Source organism: Engystomops pustulosus, unplaced genomic scaffold, assembly GCF_040894005.1.
Source record: "Engystomops pustulosus unplaced genomic scaffold, aEngPut4.maternal MAT_SCAFFOLD_59, whole genome shotgun sequence".
In the NCBI taxonomy this organism is placed as follows: Eukaryota; Metazoa; Chordata; class Amphibia; order Anura; family Leptodactylidae; genus Engystomops; species Engystomops pustulosus.
Window position 1 is genome coordinate 379,960 of NW_027284967.1, and position 18,356 is coordinate 398,315.

The 18,356-nt window shown below is 49.5% G+C and overlaps 1 protein-coding gene across 1 annotated transcript in view; it reads right to left on the bottom strand.

Annotated features, from left to right (window-relative positions):
* Positions 1 to 18,356, bottom strand: part of LOC140106883 (carbonic anhydrase 9-like) — a 178,607-nt gene that overhangs the window by 114,011 nt on the left and 46,240 nt on the right. The window contains exons 2-3 of the mRNA XM_072131507.1: positions 6,147 to 6,176; positions 64 to 234 (exon numbers count right to left, since the gene is read on the bottom strand). Coding sequence (XP_071987608.1) covers positions 64 to 234; positions 6,147 to 6,176 — 201 coding nt within the window. The remainder of the gene's footprint in view (positions 1 to 63; positions 235 to 6,146; positions 6,177 to 18,356) is intronic.

Sequence of the window (18,356 nt, forward strand, 5' to 3'; positions counted from 1 at the left end):
AGTGCTGAAGAGCAACAGAGCAGGAGGAGGACACACGTGTCTGTCATCGGATTGGACGGTCACCTGTATGTTTGTTATTCTCCAACTTTAAGGTTTCTGCAGAGGTTAGGTTGTAGCCGGAGAGCTGGATGGGTCTGAGATGAGGGTCAAAGGCGGCATCTAGGGTGATCACATTAATAGGCGACTGAGCCCTCCCACCGCACTCCGGAAATTCCTTATCCCAATCCAGAACATCTGTTACATGAAGAGAACACGGACACCAATCAAAACTACTGATAAGTGATCAGGTCTATAGATCAGATACTGATAGGAGGAGGCTGATAAGTGATCAGGTCTATAGATCAGATACTGATAGGAGGAGGCTGATAAGTGATCAGGTCTATAGATCAGATACCGATAGGATGAGGCTGATAAGTGATCAGGACTATAGATCAGATACTGATAGGAGGAGGCTGATAAGTGATCAGGATTATAGATCAGATACTGATAGGAGGAGGCTGATAAGTGATCAGGATTATAGATCAGATACTGATAGGAGGAGGCTGATAGGTGATCAGGACTATAGATCAGATACTGATAGGATGAGGCTGATAGGTGATCAGGTGTATAGATCAGATACTGATAGGAGGAGGCTGATAGGTGATCAGGACTATAGATCAGATACTGATAGGATGAGGCTGATAAGTGATCAGGACTATAGATCAGATACTGATAGGAGGAGGCTGATAAGTGATCAGGACTATAGATCAGACACTGATAGGAGGAGGCTGATAAGTGATCAGGACTATAGATCAGATACTGATAGGAGGAGGCTGATAAGTGATCAGGACTATAGATCAGATACTGATAGGAGGAGACTGATAAGTGATCAGGTCTATAGAACAGATACTGATAGGATGAAGCTGATAAGTGATCAGGACTATAGATCAGATACTGATAGGATGAGGCTGATAAGTGATCAGGTCTATAGATCAGATACTGATAGGATGAGGCTGATAAGTGATCAGGTCTATAGATCAGATACTGATAGGATGAGGCTGATAAGTGATCAGGACTATAGATCAGATACTGATAGGAGGAGGCTGATAAGTGATCAGGACTATAGATCAGATACTGATAGGATGAGGCTGATAAGTGATCAGGTCTATAGATCAGATACTGATAGGAGGAGGCTGATAAGTGATCAGGTCTATAGATCAGATACTGATAGGATGAGGCTGATAAGTGATCAGGACTATAGATCAGATACTGATAGGAGGAGGCTGATAAGTGATCAGGACTATAGATCAGATACTGATAGGAGGAGGCTGATAAGTGATCAGGACTATAGATCAGATACTGATAGGATGAGGCTGATAAGTGATCAGGTCTATAGATCAGATACTGATAGGATGAGGCTGATAAGTGATCAGGTCTATAGATCAGATACTGATAGGAGGAGGCTGATAAGTGATCAGGACTATAGATCAGATACTGATAGGAGGAGGCTGATAAGTGATCAGGACTATAGATCAGATACTGATAGGATGAGGCTGATAAGTGATCAGGACTATAGATCAGATACTGATAGGAGGAGGCTGATAAGTGATCAGGTCTATAGATCAGATACTGATAGGAGGAGGCTGATAAGTGATCAGGACTATAGATCAGATACTGATAGGATGAGGCTGATAAGTGATCAGGTCTATAGATCAGATACTGATAGGATGAGGCTGATAAGTGATCAGGACTATAGATCAGATACTGATAGGATGAGGCTGATAAGTGATCAGGACTATAGATCAGATACTGATAGGATGAGGCTGATAAGTGATCAGGACTATAGATCAGATACTGATAGCATGAGGCTGATAAGTGATCAGGTCTATAGATCAGATACTGATAGGATGAGGCTGATAAGTGATCAGGACTATAGATCAGATACTGATAGGATGAGGCTGATAAGTGATCAGGACTATAGATCAGATACTGATAGGATGAGGCTGATAAGTGATCAGGACTATAGATCAGATACTGATAGGATGAGGCTGATAAGTAATCAGGACTATAGATCAGATACTGATAGGATGAGGCTGATAAGTAATCAGGACTATAGATCAGATACTGATAGGATGAGGCTGATAAGTGATCAGGACTATAGATCAGATACTGATAGGATGAGGCTGATAAGTAATCAGGACTATAGATCAGATACTGATAGGATGAGGCTGATAAGTGATCAGGACTATAGATCAGATACTGATAGGAGGAGGCTGATAAGTGATCAGGACTATAGATCAGATACTGATAGGAGGAGGCTGATAAGTGATCAGGACTATAGATCAGATACTGATAGGATGAGGCTGATAAGTGATCAGGACTATAGATCAGATACTGATAGGATGAGGCTGATAAGTAATCAGGACTATAGATCAGATACTGATAGGATGAGGCTGATAAGTAATCAGGACTATAGATCAGATACTGATAGGATGAGGCTGATAAGTGATCAGGACTATAGATCAGATACTGATAGGATGAGGCTGATAAGTAATCAGGACTATAGATCAGATACTGATAGGATGAGGCTGATAAGTGATCAGGACTATAGATCAGATACTGATAGGATGAGGCTGATAAGTAATCAGGACTATAGATCAGATACTGATAGGATGAGGCTGATAAGTGATCAGGACTATAGATCAGATACTGATAGCATGAGGCTGATAAGTGATCAGGTCTATAGATCAGATACTGATAGGAGGAGGCTGATAAGTGATCAGGACTATAGATCAGATACTGATAGGAGGAGGCTGATAAGTGATCAGGTCTATAGATCAGATACTGATAGGAGGAGGCTGATAAGTGATCAGGTCTATAGATCAGATACTGATAGGATGAAGCTGATAAGTGATCAGGACTATAGATCAGATACTGATAGGATGAGGCTGATAAGTGATCAGGTCTATAGATCAGATACTGATAGGATGAGGCTGATAAGTGATCAGGACTATAGATCAGATACTGATAGGATGAGGCTGATAAGTGATCAGGTCTATAGATCAGATACTGATAGGATGAGGCTGATAAGTGATCAGGACTATAGATCAGATACTGATAGGATGAGGCTGATAAGTGATCAGGACTATAGATCAGATACTGATAGGATGAGGCTGATAAGTGATCAGGTCTATAGATCAGATACTGATAGGAGGAGGCTGATAAGTGATCAGGACTATAGATCAGATACTGATAGGATGAGGCTGATAAGTGATCAGGACTATAGATCAGATACTGATAGGATGAGGCTGATAAGTGATCAGGACTATAGATCAGATACTGATAGGATGAGGCTGATAAGTGATCAGGACTATAGATCAGATACTGATAGGATGAGGCTGATAAGTGATCAGGTCTATAGATCAGATACTGATAGGAGGAGGCTGATAAGTGATCAGGACTATAGATCAGATACTGATAGGATGAGGCTGATAAGTGATCAGGTCTATAGATCAGATACTGATAGGAGGAGGCTGATAAGTGATCAGGACTATAGATCAGATACTGATAGGATGAGGCTGATAAGTGATCAGGTCTATAGATCAGATACTGATAGGAGGAGGCTGATAAGTGATCAGGACTATAGATCAGATACTGATAGGAGGAGGCTGATAAGTGATCAGGACTATAGATCAGATACTGATAGGATGAGGCTGATAAGTGATCAGGTCTATAGATCAGATACTGATAGGATGAGGCTGATAAGTGATCAGGACTATAGATCAGATACTGATAGGATGAGGCTGATAAGTGATCAGGTCTATAGATCAGATACTGATAGGAGGAGGCTGATAAGTGATCAGGTCTATAGATCAGATACTGATAGGATGAGGCTGATAAGTGATCAGGTCTATAGATCAGATACTGATAGGATGAGGCTGATAAGTGATCAGGACTATAGATCAGATACTGATAGGAGGAGGCTGATAAGTGATCAGGTCTATAGATCAGATACTGATAGGATGAGGCTGATAAGTGATCAGGTCTATAGATCAGATACTGATAGGATGAGGCTGATAAGTGATCAGGTCTATAGATCAGATACTGATAGGATGAGGCTGATAAGTGATCAGGACTATAGATCAGATACTGATAGGAGGAGGCTGATAAGTGATCAGGACTATAGATCAGATACTGATAGGATGAGGCTGATAAGTGATCAGGACTATAGATCAGATACTGATAGGAGGAGGCTGATAAGTGATCAGGTCTATAGATCAGATACTGATAGGAGGAGGCTGATAAGTGATCAGGACTATAGATCAGATACTGATAGGATGAGGCTGATAAGTGATCAGGACTATAGATCAGATACTGATAGGATGAGGCTGATAAGTGATCAGGACTATAGATCAGATACTGATAGGAGGAGGCTGATAAGTGATCAGGTCTATAGATCAGATACTGATAGGAGGAGGCTGATAAGTGATCAGGACTATAGATCAGATACTGATAGGAGGAGGCTGATAAGTGATCAGGACTATAGATCAGATACTGATAGGATGAGGCTGATAAGTGATCAGGTCTATAGATCAGATACTGATAGGAGGAGGCTGATAAGTGATCAGGACTATAGATCAGATACTGATAGGATGAGGCTGATAAGTGATCAGGTCTATAGATCAGATACTGATAGGAGGAGGCTGATAAGTGATCAGGACTATAGATCAGATACTGATAGGAGGAGGCTGATAAGTGATCAGGACTATAGATCAGATACTGATAGGATGAGGCTGATAAGTGATCAGGTCTATAGATCAGATACTGATAGGATGAGGCTGATAAGTGATCAGGACTATAGATCAGATACTGATAGGATGAGGCTGATAAGTGATCAGGTCTATAGATCAGATACTGATAGGATGAGGCTGATAAGTGATCAGGACTATAGATCAGATACTGATAGGAGGAGGCTGATAAGTGATCAGGACTATAGATCAGATACTGATAGGATGAGGCTGATAAGTGATCAGGTCTATAGATCAGATACTGATAGGATGAGGCTGATAAGTGATCAGGACTATAGATCAGATACTGATAGGAGGAGGCTGATAAGTGATCAGGACTATAGATCAGATACTGATAGGATGAGGCTGATAAGTGATCAGGTCTATAGATCAGATACTGATAGGATGAGGCTGATAAGTGATCAGGACTATAGATCAGATACTGATAGGATGAGGCTGATAAGTGATCAGGTCTATAGATCAGATACTGATAGGATGAGGCTGATAAGTGATCAGGACTATAGATCAGATACTGATAGGAGGAGGCTGATAAGTGATCAGGTCTATAGATCAGATACTGATAGGATGAGGCTGATAAGTGATCAGGTCTATAGATCAGATACTGATAGGATGAGGCTGATAAGTGATCAGGTCTATAGATCAGATACTGATAGGATGAGGCTGATAAGTGATCAGGACTATAGATCAGATACTGATAGGAGGAGGCTGATAAGTGATCAGGACTATAGATCAGATACTGATAGGATGAGGCTGATAAGTGATCAGGACTATAGATCAGATACTGATAGGATGAGGCTGATAAGTGATCAGGACTATAGATCAGATACTGATAGGATGAGGCTGATAAGTGATCAGGTCTATAGATCAGATACTGATAGGATGAGGCTGATAAGTGATCAGGACTATAGATCAGATACTGATAGGAGGAGGCTGATAAGTGATCAGGACTATAGATCAGATACTGATAGGATGAGGCTGATAAGTGATCAGGACTATAGATCAGATACTGATAGGATGAGGCTGATAAGTGATCAGGACTATAGATCAGATACTGATAGGATGAGGCTGATAAGTGATCAGGTCTATAGATCAGATACTGATAGGATGAGGCTGATAAGTGATCAGGACTATAGATCAGATACTGATAGGAGGAGGCTGATAAGTGATCAGGTCTATAGATCAGATACTGATAGGAGGAGGCTGATAAGTGATCAGGTCTATAGATCAGATACTGATAGGATGAGGCTGATAAGTGATCAGGACTATAGATCAGATACTGATAGGATGAGGCTGATAAGTGATCAGGACTATAGATCAGATACTGATAGGATTCTGTAGATACAGATGACTGGTTCTTACCTGTGTAGCCCCAATGATGATGACCAGGACCTGCAATGGAGAAGAACTGATGTTTAGAACTTGCCCTCATCTCCCTGTGAACATCACTGACCTCAGAGTTCAATCACCTACCTTTGACCTTTTAGTTCCGCAGCATAATCTGACACAGCCCCCCCCCCCCACCAAAGGAAGGGAACAACCTCACCCCAAATACTGATACATGGTCTGAAATTGATTATACTGTCAACACCAGGGTTTGTGGATTATGAGAGTGACAGGAATGTTTGATTTATTCCAAAAATTACAGAGATCTGAGACAAGTAGAAGGAGAACTCCACAGGCGAGGACACAATCTATATGGAGGGGAGATGGAGACACGAGGTGAGGACACAATCTATATGGAGGGTAGATGGAGACACGAGGTGAGGACACAATCTATATGGAGGGGAGATGGAGACACGAGGTGAGGACACAATCTATATGGAGGGGAGATGGAGACACGAGGTGAGGACACAATCTATATGGAGGGTAGATGGAGACACGAGGTGAGGCCACAATCTATATGGAGGGGAGATGGAGACACGAGGTGAGGACACAATCTATATGGAGGGGAGATGGAGACACGAGGTGAGGACACAATCTATATGGAGGGGAGATGGAGACACGAGGTGAGGACACAATCTATATGGAGGGGAGATGGAGACACGAGGTGAGGACACAATCTATATGGAGGGTAGATGGAGACACGAGGTGAGGACACAATCTATATGGAGGGGAGATGGAGACACGAGGTGAGGACACAATCTATATGGAGGGGAGATGGAGACACGAGGTGAGGACACAATCTATATGGAGGGTAGATGGAGACACGAGGTGAGGGCACAATCTATATGGAGGGAGGATGGAGACACGAGGTGAGGACACAATCTATATGGAGGGAAGATGGAGACACGAGGTGAGGACACAATCTATATGGAGGGTAGATGGAGACACGAGGTGAGGACACAATCTATATGGAGGGTAGATGGAGACACGAGGTGAGGACACAATCTATATGGAGGGTAGATGGAGACACGAGGTGAGGACACAATCTATATGGAGGGTAGATGGAGACACGAGGTGAGGACACAATCTATATGGAGGGTAGATGGAGACACGAGGTGAGGACACAATCTATATGGAGGGTAGATGGAGACACGAGGTGAGGGCACAATCTATATGGAGGGAGGATGGAGACACGAGGTGAGGACACAATCTATATGGAGGGTAGATGGAGACACGAGGTGAGGACACAATCTATATGGAGGGGAGATGGAGACACGAGGTGAGATGGAGACACAATCTATATGGAGGGGAGATGGAGACACGAGGTGAGGACACAATCTATATGGAGGGGAGATGGAGACACGAGGTGAGGTCACAATCTATATGGAGGGGAGATGGATACACGAGGTGAGGACACAATCTATATGGAGGAGAGATGGAGACACGAGGTGAGGACACAATCTATACGGAGGGTAGATGGAGACACGAGGTGAGGACACAATCTATATGGAGGGGAGATGGAGACACGAGGTGAGGACACAATCTATATGGAGGGTAGATGGAGACACGAGGTGAGGACACAATCTATATGGAGGGGAGATGGAGACACGAGGTGAGGACACAATGGGGGAGATTTATCAAAAGTCTTTTAGAGCAGACCTGTTCTGGTTGCTCATGGCAACCAATCAGAGCTCAGCTTTCATTTCACCACAGCTGTTTATAAAATTCAAGCTGAGCTCTGATTGGTTTCCATGGGCAACTAGACCAGTTTTACCTCAGAAACTTAATGATAAATCTCCCCCAATGTATATGGAGGGGAGATGGAGACATGAGGTGAGGACACAATCTATATGGAGGGGAGATGGAGACATGAGGTGAGGACACAATCTATATGTGGTGTGGGGAATTGCTCTGGTAGATGCCTTGTAGCAGTGCAGGAAGCAGGGACACACGCAGGGTTAAAGTCCAAAATCAAGTGCTTATTCACACTTCTTTGTTAAAACACAAATTCATACTTGGCCAGCAGTAGTACAGGAGGCACTCAGTTACCTTTGCTGTGTGAACACGGTCCAGCCTTCAGCTCTCCAGGTAGTGCCTCTCCTACTGCTTCTGGCCTGCAGACTAAATCAGGCTCTAACGAGGTCTGTGACCTGCACCTGTGCCCCGCCCCTGTGACCTTCACCTGTGGGCTATACAGAAACCCAGGACCGAAGCCCAGATGGAGTAGGAGTCCCACTACCAGCCTCCCCCTACTCCATAATAAGCAGCCCAGTACGGACATTACAGAAGGGTCTATGCTAGCGAGGCCAACATGGACCAAACAGACTTCTCCTGCTTACTATATGTCTGCATTAACCCTTGGGTTACTGCAGACAAATCCAGGGCTTTTACTACCTGCATTTTATCGGCCTGTAGGACAGATAGCGGTTTTCCCACACAACACCTCCCACTTTCTCACATACCCTCCCCCTCAGTTCAGACCCACCGGGGCGAACTCCTGACATTAAGCAATGCGTTCGGGACAAGGCATCCGCATTGCCCTGTAGCTTCCCGGCTCTGTGCTCCACCATGAAACTGAAATTTTGGAGGGACAAGAAACAACTAGTGACCCTGGCATTCTCCTCCTTAGTTCTACTCATCCACGTGAGAGGAGAGTGGTCAGTTATGAGACGGAACCGTCGTCCCAGCAAGTTGGACCGTAGGGACTCTAATGCCCACTTTATCGCCAGACATTCCTTCTCTACGATACTGTAATTCTACTCTGCTGGCGTGAGCTTCCTGCTCAGGTAGGTAATGGGGTGTTCCTCTTCCTGCTCAGGTAGGTAATGGGGTGTTCCTCTTCCTGCTCAGGTAGGTAATGGGGTGTTCCTCTTCCTGCTCAGGTAGGTAATGGGGTGTTCCTCTTCCTGCTCAGCCCTACATCTGACGCATCTGTCTGCACGATAAACTCTCCCTTGAAGTTTGGCGTAATGAGGACTGGATCCACACAACGCAGACTTCAATGCCTGGAAAGCCCCTTCTGCTTATCATTCCACCGCACCATGACAGATCTTTTATCCTTCAGCAGGTCTGTCAGGGGAGCGGATACTGTGGCAAAGTTTGGTATAAACCGTCTGTAGTACCCAACAATGCCCAGGAACACCCTGACTTGTTTGGTGCTCACTGGTTGAGGCCAACCCTGTATAGCGTTGATCTTGTTGACCTGAGGTTTAACTATCCCTCGACCGATCACATACCCCAAATAGTGCGTCTCCTCCATTCCCAGCGCACACTTCTTGGGGTTTGCGGTCAGGTCGCTGCCCTCAGAGACTTTACTACGGCCTGTACCTTGACCAAGTGACTCTCCCAGTCATGGCTGAAGATGATGATATCATCCAGATAGGCGGAGGCGCATCTCCTATGTGGCTTTAACACTATGTCCATTAACTGCTGGAAGGTGTCGGGCCCCATGAAGCCCGAACGGTAACACAACATAGTGGAAAAGACCCTCAGGGGTGATAAAGGCTGTCTTTTCTTTAGCCCTATCTGTCAGGGGTACCTGCCAATAGCCTTTGGTTAGATCCAAGGTGGTGAAGTACCGAGCTCTCCCTAGTCTCTCTATAAGCTCGTCCACCCGTGGCATGGGATAGGCATCAAACTTAGATACCTCATTCAATTTTCTAAAATCGTTACTGCAGAGGAGTCTGGAGCTCGGTATCTGGGTTAGAGTTAGAGCGTTATAGATCTGCCTAAAGAGATGGTATATAAGAGCAGGTTTGAAGCTTTGGAGAGTGGGTGTTAGTCTGAGAGTCCGGGGAAGGGCATTCCAGGAAATTGGTGCAGCTCGGAAGAAATCCTGGAGATGAGCATGAGAGGTTCAGATTAAGGTAGAGAATAATCTAATATCACTGGCAGGTGGAAGAGCACGGGAAGGGAGATAGACTGAGATGAGAGATAGGGAGGAGCAGCGTTATGCAGAGCTTTGTGGATAAGGGTTATTATTTTATAATGTAATTGGAAGTAGATAGGGAACCAGTGCAGTGATTGGCACAAACTGCAGTTATTTGTGTAGTATTTCGACTGAACGACAAGCCTGGCTGCTCCAATAAAAATAAAATGTAGAGGAGAGAGTTTAGTGAGTGGAAGATGATTATTAGGGAATTACAGGAGTCTCGTCCAAAGTGAATCGGAGCAACAATTTTGATTTTAGAGTTTTCAATTGTAAGAAATGGGCGGATTCTGGAGATGTTTCTGAGATGCGGCAAGAGCGAGTAAGATACTGAATAAATGGTGAAAAGGAGAGGTCAGAGTCCAGCACATCCCCAGTGCTACAGAGATCCCACAGACCGAGATGGAGAGGTCAGAGTCCAGCACATCCCCAGGACAGCGGCCTGTGCCCCAGGGGATACAGAAATCCCACAGACCGAGATGGAGAGGTCAGAGTCCAGCACATCCCCAGGACAGCGGCCTGTACCCCGGGGCTACAGAGATCCCACAGACCGAGATGGAGAGGTCAGAGTCCAGCACATCCCCAAGACAGTGGCCTGTGCCCCGGTGCTACAGAGATCCCACAGACCGAGATGGAGAGGTCAGAGTCCAGCACATCCCCAGCACAGCGGCCTGTGCCCCAGGGCTACAGAGATCTCACAGACCGAGATGGAGAGGTCAGAGTCCAGCACATCCCCAGGACAGCGACCTGTGCCCTCGTGCTACAGAAATCACACACACCGAGATGGAGAGGTCAGAGTCCAGCACATCCCCAGGACAGCGGCCTGTGCCCCGGTGCTACAGAAATCCCACACACCGAGATGGAGAGGTCAGAGTCCAGCACATCCCCAGGACAGCGGCCTGTGCCCGGGTGCTACAGAGATCCCACAGACAGAGATGGAGAAGGGCGATAGACTGAGATGAGAGATAGGGAGGAGCAGCGTTATGCAGAGCTTTGTGGATAAGGGTTATTATTTTATAATGTAATTGGAAGTAGACAGGGAACCAGTGCAGTGATTGGCACAAACTGCCGTTATTTGTGTAGTATTTCGACTGAACGACAAGCCTGGCTGCTCCAATAAAAATAAAATGTAGAGGAGAGAGTTTAGTGAGTGGAAGATGATAATTAGGGAATTACAGGAGTCTCGTCCAAAGTGAATCGGAGCAACAATTTTGATTTTAGAGTTTTCAATTGTAAGAAATGGGCGGATTCTGGAGATGTTTCTGAGATGCGGCAAGAGCGAGTAAGATACTGAATAAATGGTGAAAAGGAGAGGTCAGAGTCCAGCACATCCCCAGTGCTACAGAGATCCCACAGACCGAGATGGAGAGGTCAGAGTCCAGCACATCCCCAGGACAGCGGCCTGTGCCCCAGGGGATACAGAGATCCCACAGACCGAGATGGAGAGGTCAGAGTCCAGCACATCCCCAGGACAGAAGCCTGTGCCCCAGGGCTATAGAGATACCACAGACCGAGATGGAGAGGTCAGAGTCCAGCACAACCCCAAGACAGTGGCCCCTGGGCTATAGTGATCCCACAGACCTAGATGGAGAGGTCAGAGTCCAGCTCATTCCCAGGACAGCGGCCTGTGCCCCGGGGCTACAGAGATCCCACAGACCGAGATGGAGAGGTCAGAGTCCAGCACATCCCCAGGACAGCGGCCTGTGCCCTGGTGCTACAGAGATCCCACACACCGAGATGGAGAGGTCAGAGTTCAGCAAATCCCCAGGACAGCGGCATGTGCCCCGGTGCTACAGAGATCCCGCACACCGAGATGGAGAGGTCAGAGTCCAGCACATTCCCAGGACAGCGGCCTGTGCCCCGGTGCTACAGAAATCCCACAGACCGAGATGGAGAGGTCAGAGTCCAGCACATCCCCAGGACAGCAGCCTGTGCCCCGGGGCTACAGAGATCCCACAGACCGAGATGGAGAGGTCAGAGTCCAGCACATCCCCTGGACAGCGGCCTGTGCCCCGGTGCTACAGAGATCCCACAGACCGAGATGGAGAGGTCAGAGTCCAGCACATCCCCAGGACAGCAGCCTGTGCCCCGGGGCTACAGAGATCCCACAGACCGAGATGGAGAGGTCAGAGTCCAGCACATCCCCAAGACAGCGGCCTGTGCCCGGGTGCTACAGAGATCCCACAGACAGAGATGGAGAGGTCAGAGTCCAGCACATTCCCAGGACAGAGGCCTGTGCCCTGGGGCTACAGAGATCCCACAGACCGAGATGGAGAGGTCAGAGTCCAGCACATCCCCAAGACAGTGGCCTGTGCCCCGGTGCTACAGAGATCCCACAGACCGAGATGGAGAGGTCAGAGTCCAGCACATCCCCAAGACAGTGGCCTGTGCCCCGGTGCTACAGAGATCCCACAGACCGAGATGGAGAGGTCAGAGTCCAGCACATCCCCAGGACAGCGGCCTGTACACCAGGGCTACAGAGATCTCACAGACCGAGATGGAGAGGTCAGTGTCCAGCACATCCCCAGGACAGCGGCCTGTGCCCTCGTGCTACAGAAATCACACACACCGAGATGGAGAGGTCAGAGTCCAGCACATCCCCAGGACAGCGGCCTGTGCCCCGGTGCTACAGAAATCCCACACACCGAGATGGAGAGGTCAGAGTCCAGCACATCCCCAGGACAGCGGCCTGTGCCCGGGTGCTACAGAGATCCCACAGACAGAGATGGAGAGGTCAGAGTCCAGCACATCCCCAAGACAGCGGCCTGTGCCCGGGTGCTACAGAGATCCCACAGACAGAGATGGAGAGGTCAGAGTCCAGCACATTCCCAGGACAGAGGCCTGTGCACCGGGGCTACAGAGATCCCACAGACCGAGATGGAGAGGTCAGAGTCCAGCACATCCCCAAGACAGCGGCCTGTGCCCTGGTGCTACAGAAATCCCATACACCACACCGAGATGGAGAGGTCAGAGTCCAGCACACCTATAGCAGGGAGCAGGTCACACCTATAGCGAGGAGCAGGTCACAGGTTTTAATCGTATTGGCGTCTTGAGTTCACCGAAACATTAGAAAGATGATGTAGAAATTTGAATTGTAGCTTCCCTCCCCCATGGTCCCCTGAAGAGGAAGAATCAGGGGACCCAGAGCAGGAGCTCCAATGACAATCCATCTCTATCCATAACTTCATGCTCCTCCTGTAGTCCTGGCAGTCAAATAGCGCTGAGCTCGGCACGTCGTGGACTGTATTGGATCACAGGAGAAAACCTTAAGTCCAGCTGGCAAACTCTATGTTGGGGTGAAAGCCTGAGTGCCCACAGAAAGGACTCCGAATGCCACCTCTGGCACCCGTGCCATAGGTTCGCCACCAATGGTCTAGGTAATAGTTTGATGGGTGCAGGTTTGAATATGGGCTGATTTATGGGGGTTTCTACTGTAAACACCTTCAAAATATCCTTTTCAACTAAATTTGTCACTGAAAAAACTGGTTTAGGAAATCTTCATCAAAATCTGGTAAATTGATGTAAAAATTGTAGCCGTCTAAAATCCTAAAAAGTACAAAAAGACCATTAAAAATGATGCAAACCTTGTAGAGACCTGTGTTACCTCTTAGTTCTAAACTAATTTTGGTGTTAGAAATGTAAAAAAAAAAACAGAACATTTTAAACTTTGTAAATATGTTTCTAAATGTATCAATTTTAAATTTTCCATTTTATTCATAAAGAAACAAAAAATGTATCAACCAAAATTCAACACTAAAGTACAAGGTGTCATAGAAAACCACCTGGAGCGGATAACGTGTCCAAAGTGACACAGGTCCGATCTGGATATGGGGGCGGAAAACAAAACAGGCCATAACGTGAAGGGGTTAAAGACGCGATGGGAAACAACAAGACGTCCGCTCACTGCCATTAATGTATCGGTAGGGATCCAGACACATTTATGGTCACTCATCACTAAACAGGACAATTGCCCTGCAATATAATGGGGCAGATTTACTTACCTGGCCCATTCGCGATCCAGCGGCGCGTTCTCTGCGCTGGATTCGGGTCCGGCCGGGATTTATGATGGTAGTTCCTCCGCCGTCCACCAGGTGGCGCTGCTGCGCTGAAATGCATCTGATCGCGCCGGAATACACCAAGCTGGACCAGGTGAAGGTAAGCGCGTCCCAAGCGACACATATTCAGTTTTTAAATGTGGCGGTTTTTCCGAATACGTCGGGTTTTCGTTCAGCCACGCCCCCCGATTTCCGTCGTGTGCATGCCAGCGCCGATGCGCCACAATCTGATCGCGTGCACCAAAATCCTGGGGCAAATCAGGTACAATCGTCACAAATCGGAAATATTCGGGTAACACGTCGGGAAAACGCAAATCGGGCCCTTAGTAAATGACCCCCATTGGGTTCACTAAAGTATTTAAAATAGTAATTGATAAAAATAAATAAAATAAGAAAAATGAAAAACAAATAAAATAAAATTTTTTTACAAGCATTAGAAGTCCAGGAGAGGAGGAGCTGGATGTGTAAGTAGAAAAGATGGAGGAGTACGGTGAAGCCCCATGGAGCCCATGCCTGGCTGATCTGTAAGAATGGCGCATTGCCTTGTGTAGGCCGATCCTCTCGTGGGAGATGAAACTCCCGGTATTGCTGAACACACGTTTAAATATTGTCATCAGATACTCATCCACCATGTGAGTAACATTCACCTTACAATGACTATTGATGTGATTGGTGCTTGGGAAGGGTCATCAGAGGTCAAGAGATAAGTGGGGGCATTATGATTATGATGTTGTGCTGTCCTGCTGACCTGAAACTGGTGTGCTGTCCTGCCCAGAGGCTAGTGTGCTGTCCTGCTGTCCTGAGGCTAGTGTGCTGTCCTGCTGTCCTGAGGCTGGTGTGCTGTCCTGCTGTCCTGAGACTGGTGTGCTGTCCTGCCCAGAGGCTGGTGTGCTGTCCTGCTCTGAGACTGGTGTGCTGTCCTGCTGTCCTGAGGCTGGTGTGCTGCCCTGCCCAGAGGATGCTGTGCTGTCCTGCTCTGAGACTGGTGTGCTATCCTGCCCAGAGGCTGCTGTGCTGTCCTGCTCTGAGACTGGTGTGCTGTCCTGCCCAGAGGCAGGTGTGCTGTCTTGCCCTGAGGCTGGTGTGCTGTCCTTCCCAGAGGCAGGTGTGCTGTCCTCCCCAGAGGATGGTGTTCTGTACTGCCCAGAGGCTGGTGTGCTGTCCTGCCAAGAGGCTGCTGTACTGTCTTGCCCTGAGGCTGGTGTGCTGTCCTGCCCAGAGGCAGGTGTGCTGACCTGCCCAGAGGCAGGTGTGCTGTCCTCCCCAGAGGATGGTGTGCTGTACTGCCCAGAGACTGGTGTGCTGTCCTGCCCAGAGACGGATGTGCTGTCCTGCTCTGAGACTGGTGTGCTGTCCTGCCCAGAGGCTGCTGTGCTGTCTTGCTCTGAGACTGGTGTGCTGTCCTGCCCAGAGGCAGGTGTGCTGTCTTGCCCTGAGGCTGGTGTGCTGTCCTGCCCAGAGGCTGGTGTGCTGTCCTCCCCAGAGGATGGTGTGCTGTCCTGCCCAGAGGCTGCTGTGCTGTCCTGCTCTGAGACTGGTGTGCTGTCCTGCCCAGAGGCTGGTGTGCTGTCCTGCTGTCCTGAGGCTGGTGTGCTGTCCTGCTCTGAGACTGGTGTGCCGTCCTGTTGTCCTAAGGCTGGTGTGCTGTCCTGCCCAGAGGCTGCTGTGCTGTCCTGCACTGAGACTGGTTTGCTGTCCTGCCCAGAGGCAGGTGTGCTGTCCTCCCCAGAGGATGGTGTTCTGTACTGCCCAGAGGCTGGTGTGCTGTCCTGCCAAGAGGCTGCTGTACTGTCTTGCCCTGAGGCTGGTGTGCTGTCCTGCCCAGAGGCAGGTGTGCTGACCTGCCCAGAGGCAGGTGTGCTGTCCTCCCCAGAGGATGGTGTGCTGTACTGCCCAGAGACTGGTGTGCTGTCCTGCCCAGAGACGGATGTGCTGACCTGCTCTGAGACTGGTGTGCTGTCCTGCCCAGAGGCAGGTGTGCTGTCTTGCACTGAGGCTGGTGTGCTGTCCTGCCCAGAGGCAGGCTTGCTGCCCTGCCCCGAGGCTGGTGTGCTGTCCTGCCCAGAGGAAGGTGTGCTGTCCTCCCCAGAGGCAGGTGTGCTGTCTTGCCCTGAGGCTGATGTGCTGTCCTGCCCAGAGACTGGTGTGCTGTCCTCCCCAGAGGATGGTGTTCTGTACTGCCCAGAGGCAGGTGTGCTGTCCTGCCAAGAGGCTGCTGTGCTGTCCTGCTCTGAGACTGGTGTGCTGTCCTGCCCAGAGGCAGGTGTGCTATCTTGCCCTGAGGCTGGTGTGCTGTCCTGCCCAGAGGCTGGTGTGCTGTCCTGCCCAGAGACTTGTGTGCTGTCCTCCCCAGAGGATGGTGTTCTGTACTGCCCAGAGGCTGGTGTGCTGTCCTGCCCTGAGACGGGAGTGCTGTCCTGCTCTGAGACTGGTGTCCTGTCTCGCCCAGAGGCTGCTGTGCTGTCTTGCCCTGAGACTGGTGTGCTGTCCTGCCCAGAGGCAGGTGTGCTGTCTTGCCCTGAGGCTGGTGTGCTGTCCTGCCCAGAGGCTGGTGTGCTGTCCTCCCCAGAGGATGGTGTGCTGTCCTGCCCAGAGGCTGCTGTGCTGTCCTGCTCTGAGACTGGTGTGCTGTCCTGCCCAGAGGCTGGTGTGCTGTCCTACTGTCCTGAGGCTGGTGTGCTGTCCTGCTCTGAGACTGGTGTGCCGTCCTGTTGTCCTAAGGCTGGTGTGCTGTCCTGCCCAGAGGCTGCTGTGCTGTCCTGCACTGAGACTGGTTTGCTGTCCTGCCCAGAGGCAGGTGTGCTGTCCTCCCCAGAGGATGGTGTTCTGTACTGCCCAGAGGCTGGTGTGCTGTCCTGCCCAGAGACAGGTGTGCTGTCCTGCCCAGAGGCAGGTGTGCTGTCCTCCCCAGAGGATGGTGTGCTGTACTGCCCAGAGACTGGTGTGCTGTCCTGCCTAGAGACGGGTGTGCTGTCCTGCTCTGCGACTGCTGTGCTGTCCTGCCCAGAGGCAGGTGTGTTGTCATGCCCTGAGGCTGGTGTGCTGTCCTGCCCAGAGGCAGGTGTGCTGTTCTGCCCAGAGACTGGTGTGCTGTACTGCCCAGAGACTGGTGTGCTTTCCGGGCCAGAGGCTGGTGTGCTGTCCTGCCCAGAGGCAGGTGTGCTGTCCTGCCCAGAGGCTGGTGTGCTGTCCTGCCCAGAGACTGGTGTGCTGTCCTCCCCAAAAGATGGTGTTCTGTACTGCCTAGAGGCTGGTGTGCTGTCTTGCCCTGAGGCTCGTGTGCTGTCCTGCCCAGAGGCAGGTGTGATGTCCTCCCCAGAGGATGGTGTTCTGTACTGCCCAGATGCTGGTGTGCTGTCCTGCCAAGAGGCTGCTGTGTTGTCCTGCTCTGAGGCTGGTGTGCTGTCCTGCCCAGAGGCAGGTGTGCTGTCTTGCCCTGAGGCTGGTGTGCTGTACTGCCCAGAGGCAGGTGTGCTGTCCTCCCCAAAGGATGGTGTGCTGTCCTGCCCAGAGGCTTGTGTGCTGTACTGCTCTGAGACTGGTGTGCTGTCCTGCTCTGAGACTGGTGTGCTGTCCTGCCCAGAGGAAGGTGTACTGTCTTGCTCAGAAGCTGCTGTGCTGTCCTGCTCTGACACTGGTGTGCTGTCCTGCCCAGAGGCTGCTGTGCTGTCCTGCCCAGAGGCAGGTGTGCTGTCTTGCCCAGAGGCTGGTGTGCTGTCCTGCCCAGAGACTGGTGTGCTGTCTGTCCTGCCCAGAGGCAGGTGTGCTGTCTTGCCCTGAGGCTGGTGTGCTGTCCTGCCCAGAGACTGGTGTGCTGTCCTGCCCAGAGGATGGTGTTCTGTACTGCCCAGAGGCTGGTGTGCTGTCCTGCCAAGAGGCTGCTGTGCTGTCCTGCTCTGAGACTGGTGTGCTGTCCTGCCCAGAGGCTGGTGTGCTGTCCTGCCCAGAGACTGGTGTGCTGTCCTGCTCAGAGGCTACTGTGCTGTCCCGCTCTGAGACTGGTGTGCTGTCCTGCCCAGAGGCAGGTGGTGTGTCTTGCCCTGAGGATGGTGGGCTTTCCTGCCCAGAGGCAGGTGTGCTGTCCTCCCCAGAGGATGGTGTTCTGTACTGACCAGAGGCTTGTGTGCTGTCCTGCCAAAAGGCTGGTGTGCTGTCCTGCTCTGCGACTGCTGTGCTGTCCTGCCCAGCGGCAGGTGTGCTGTC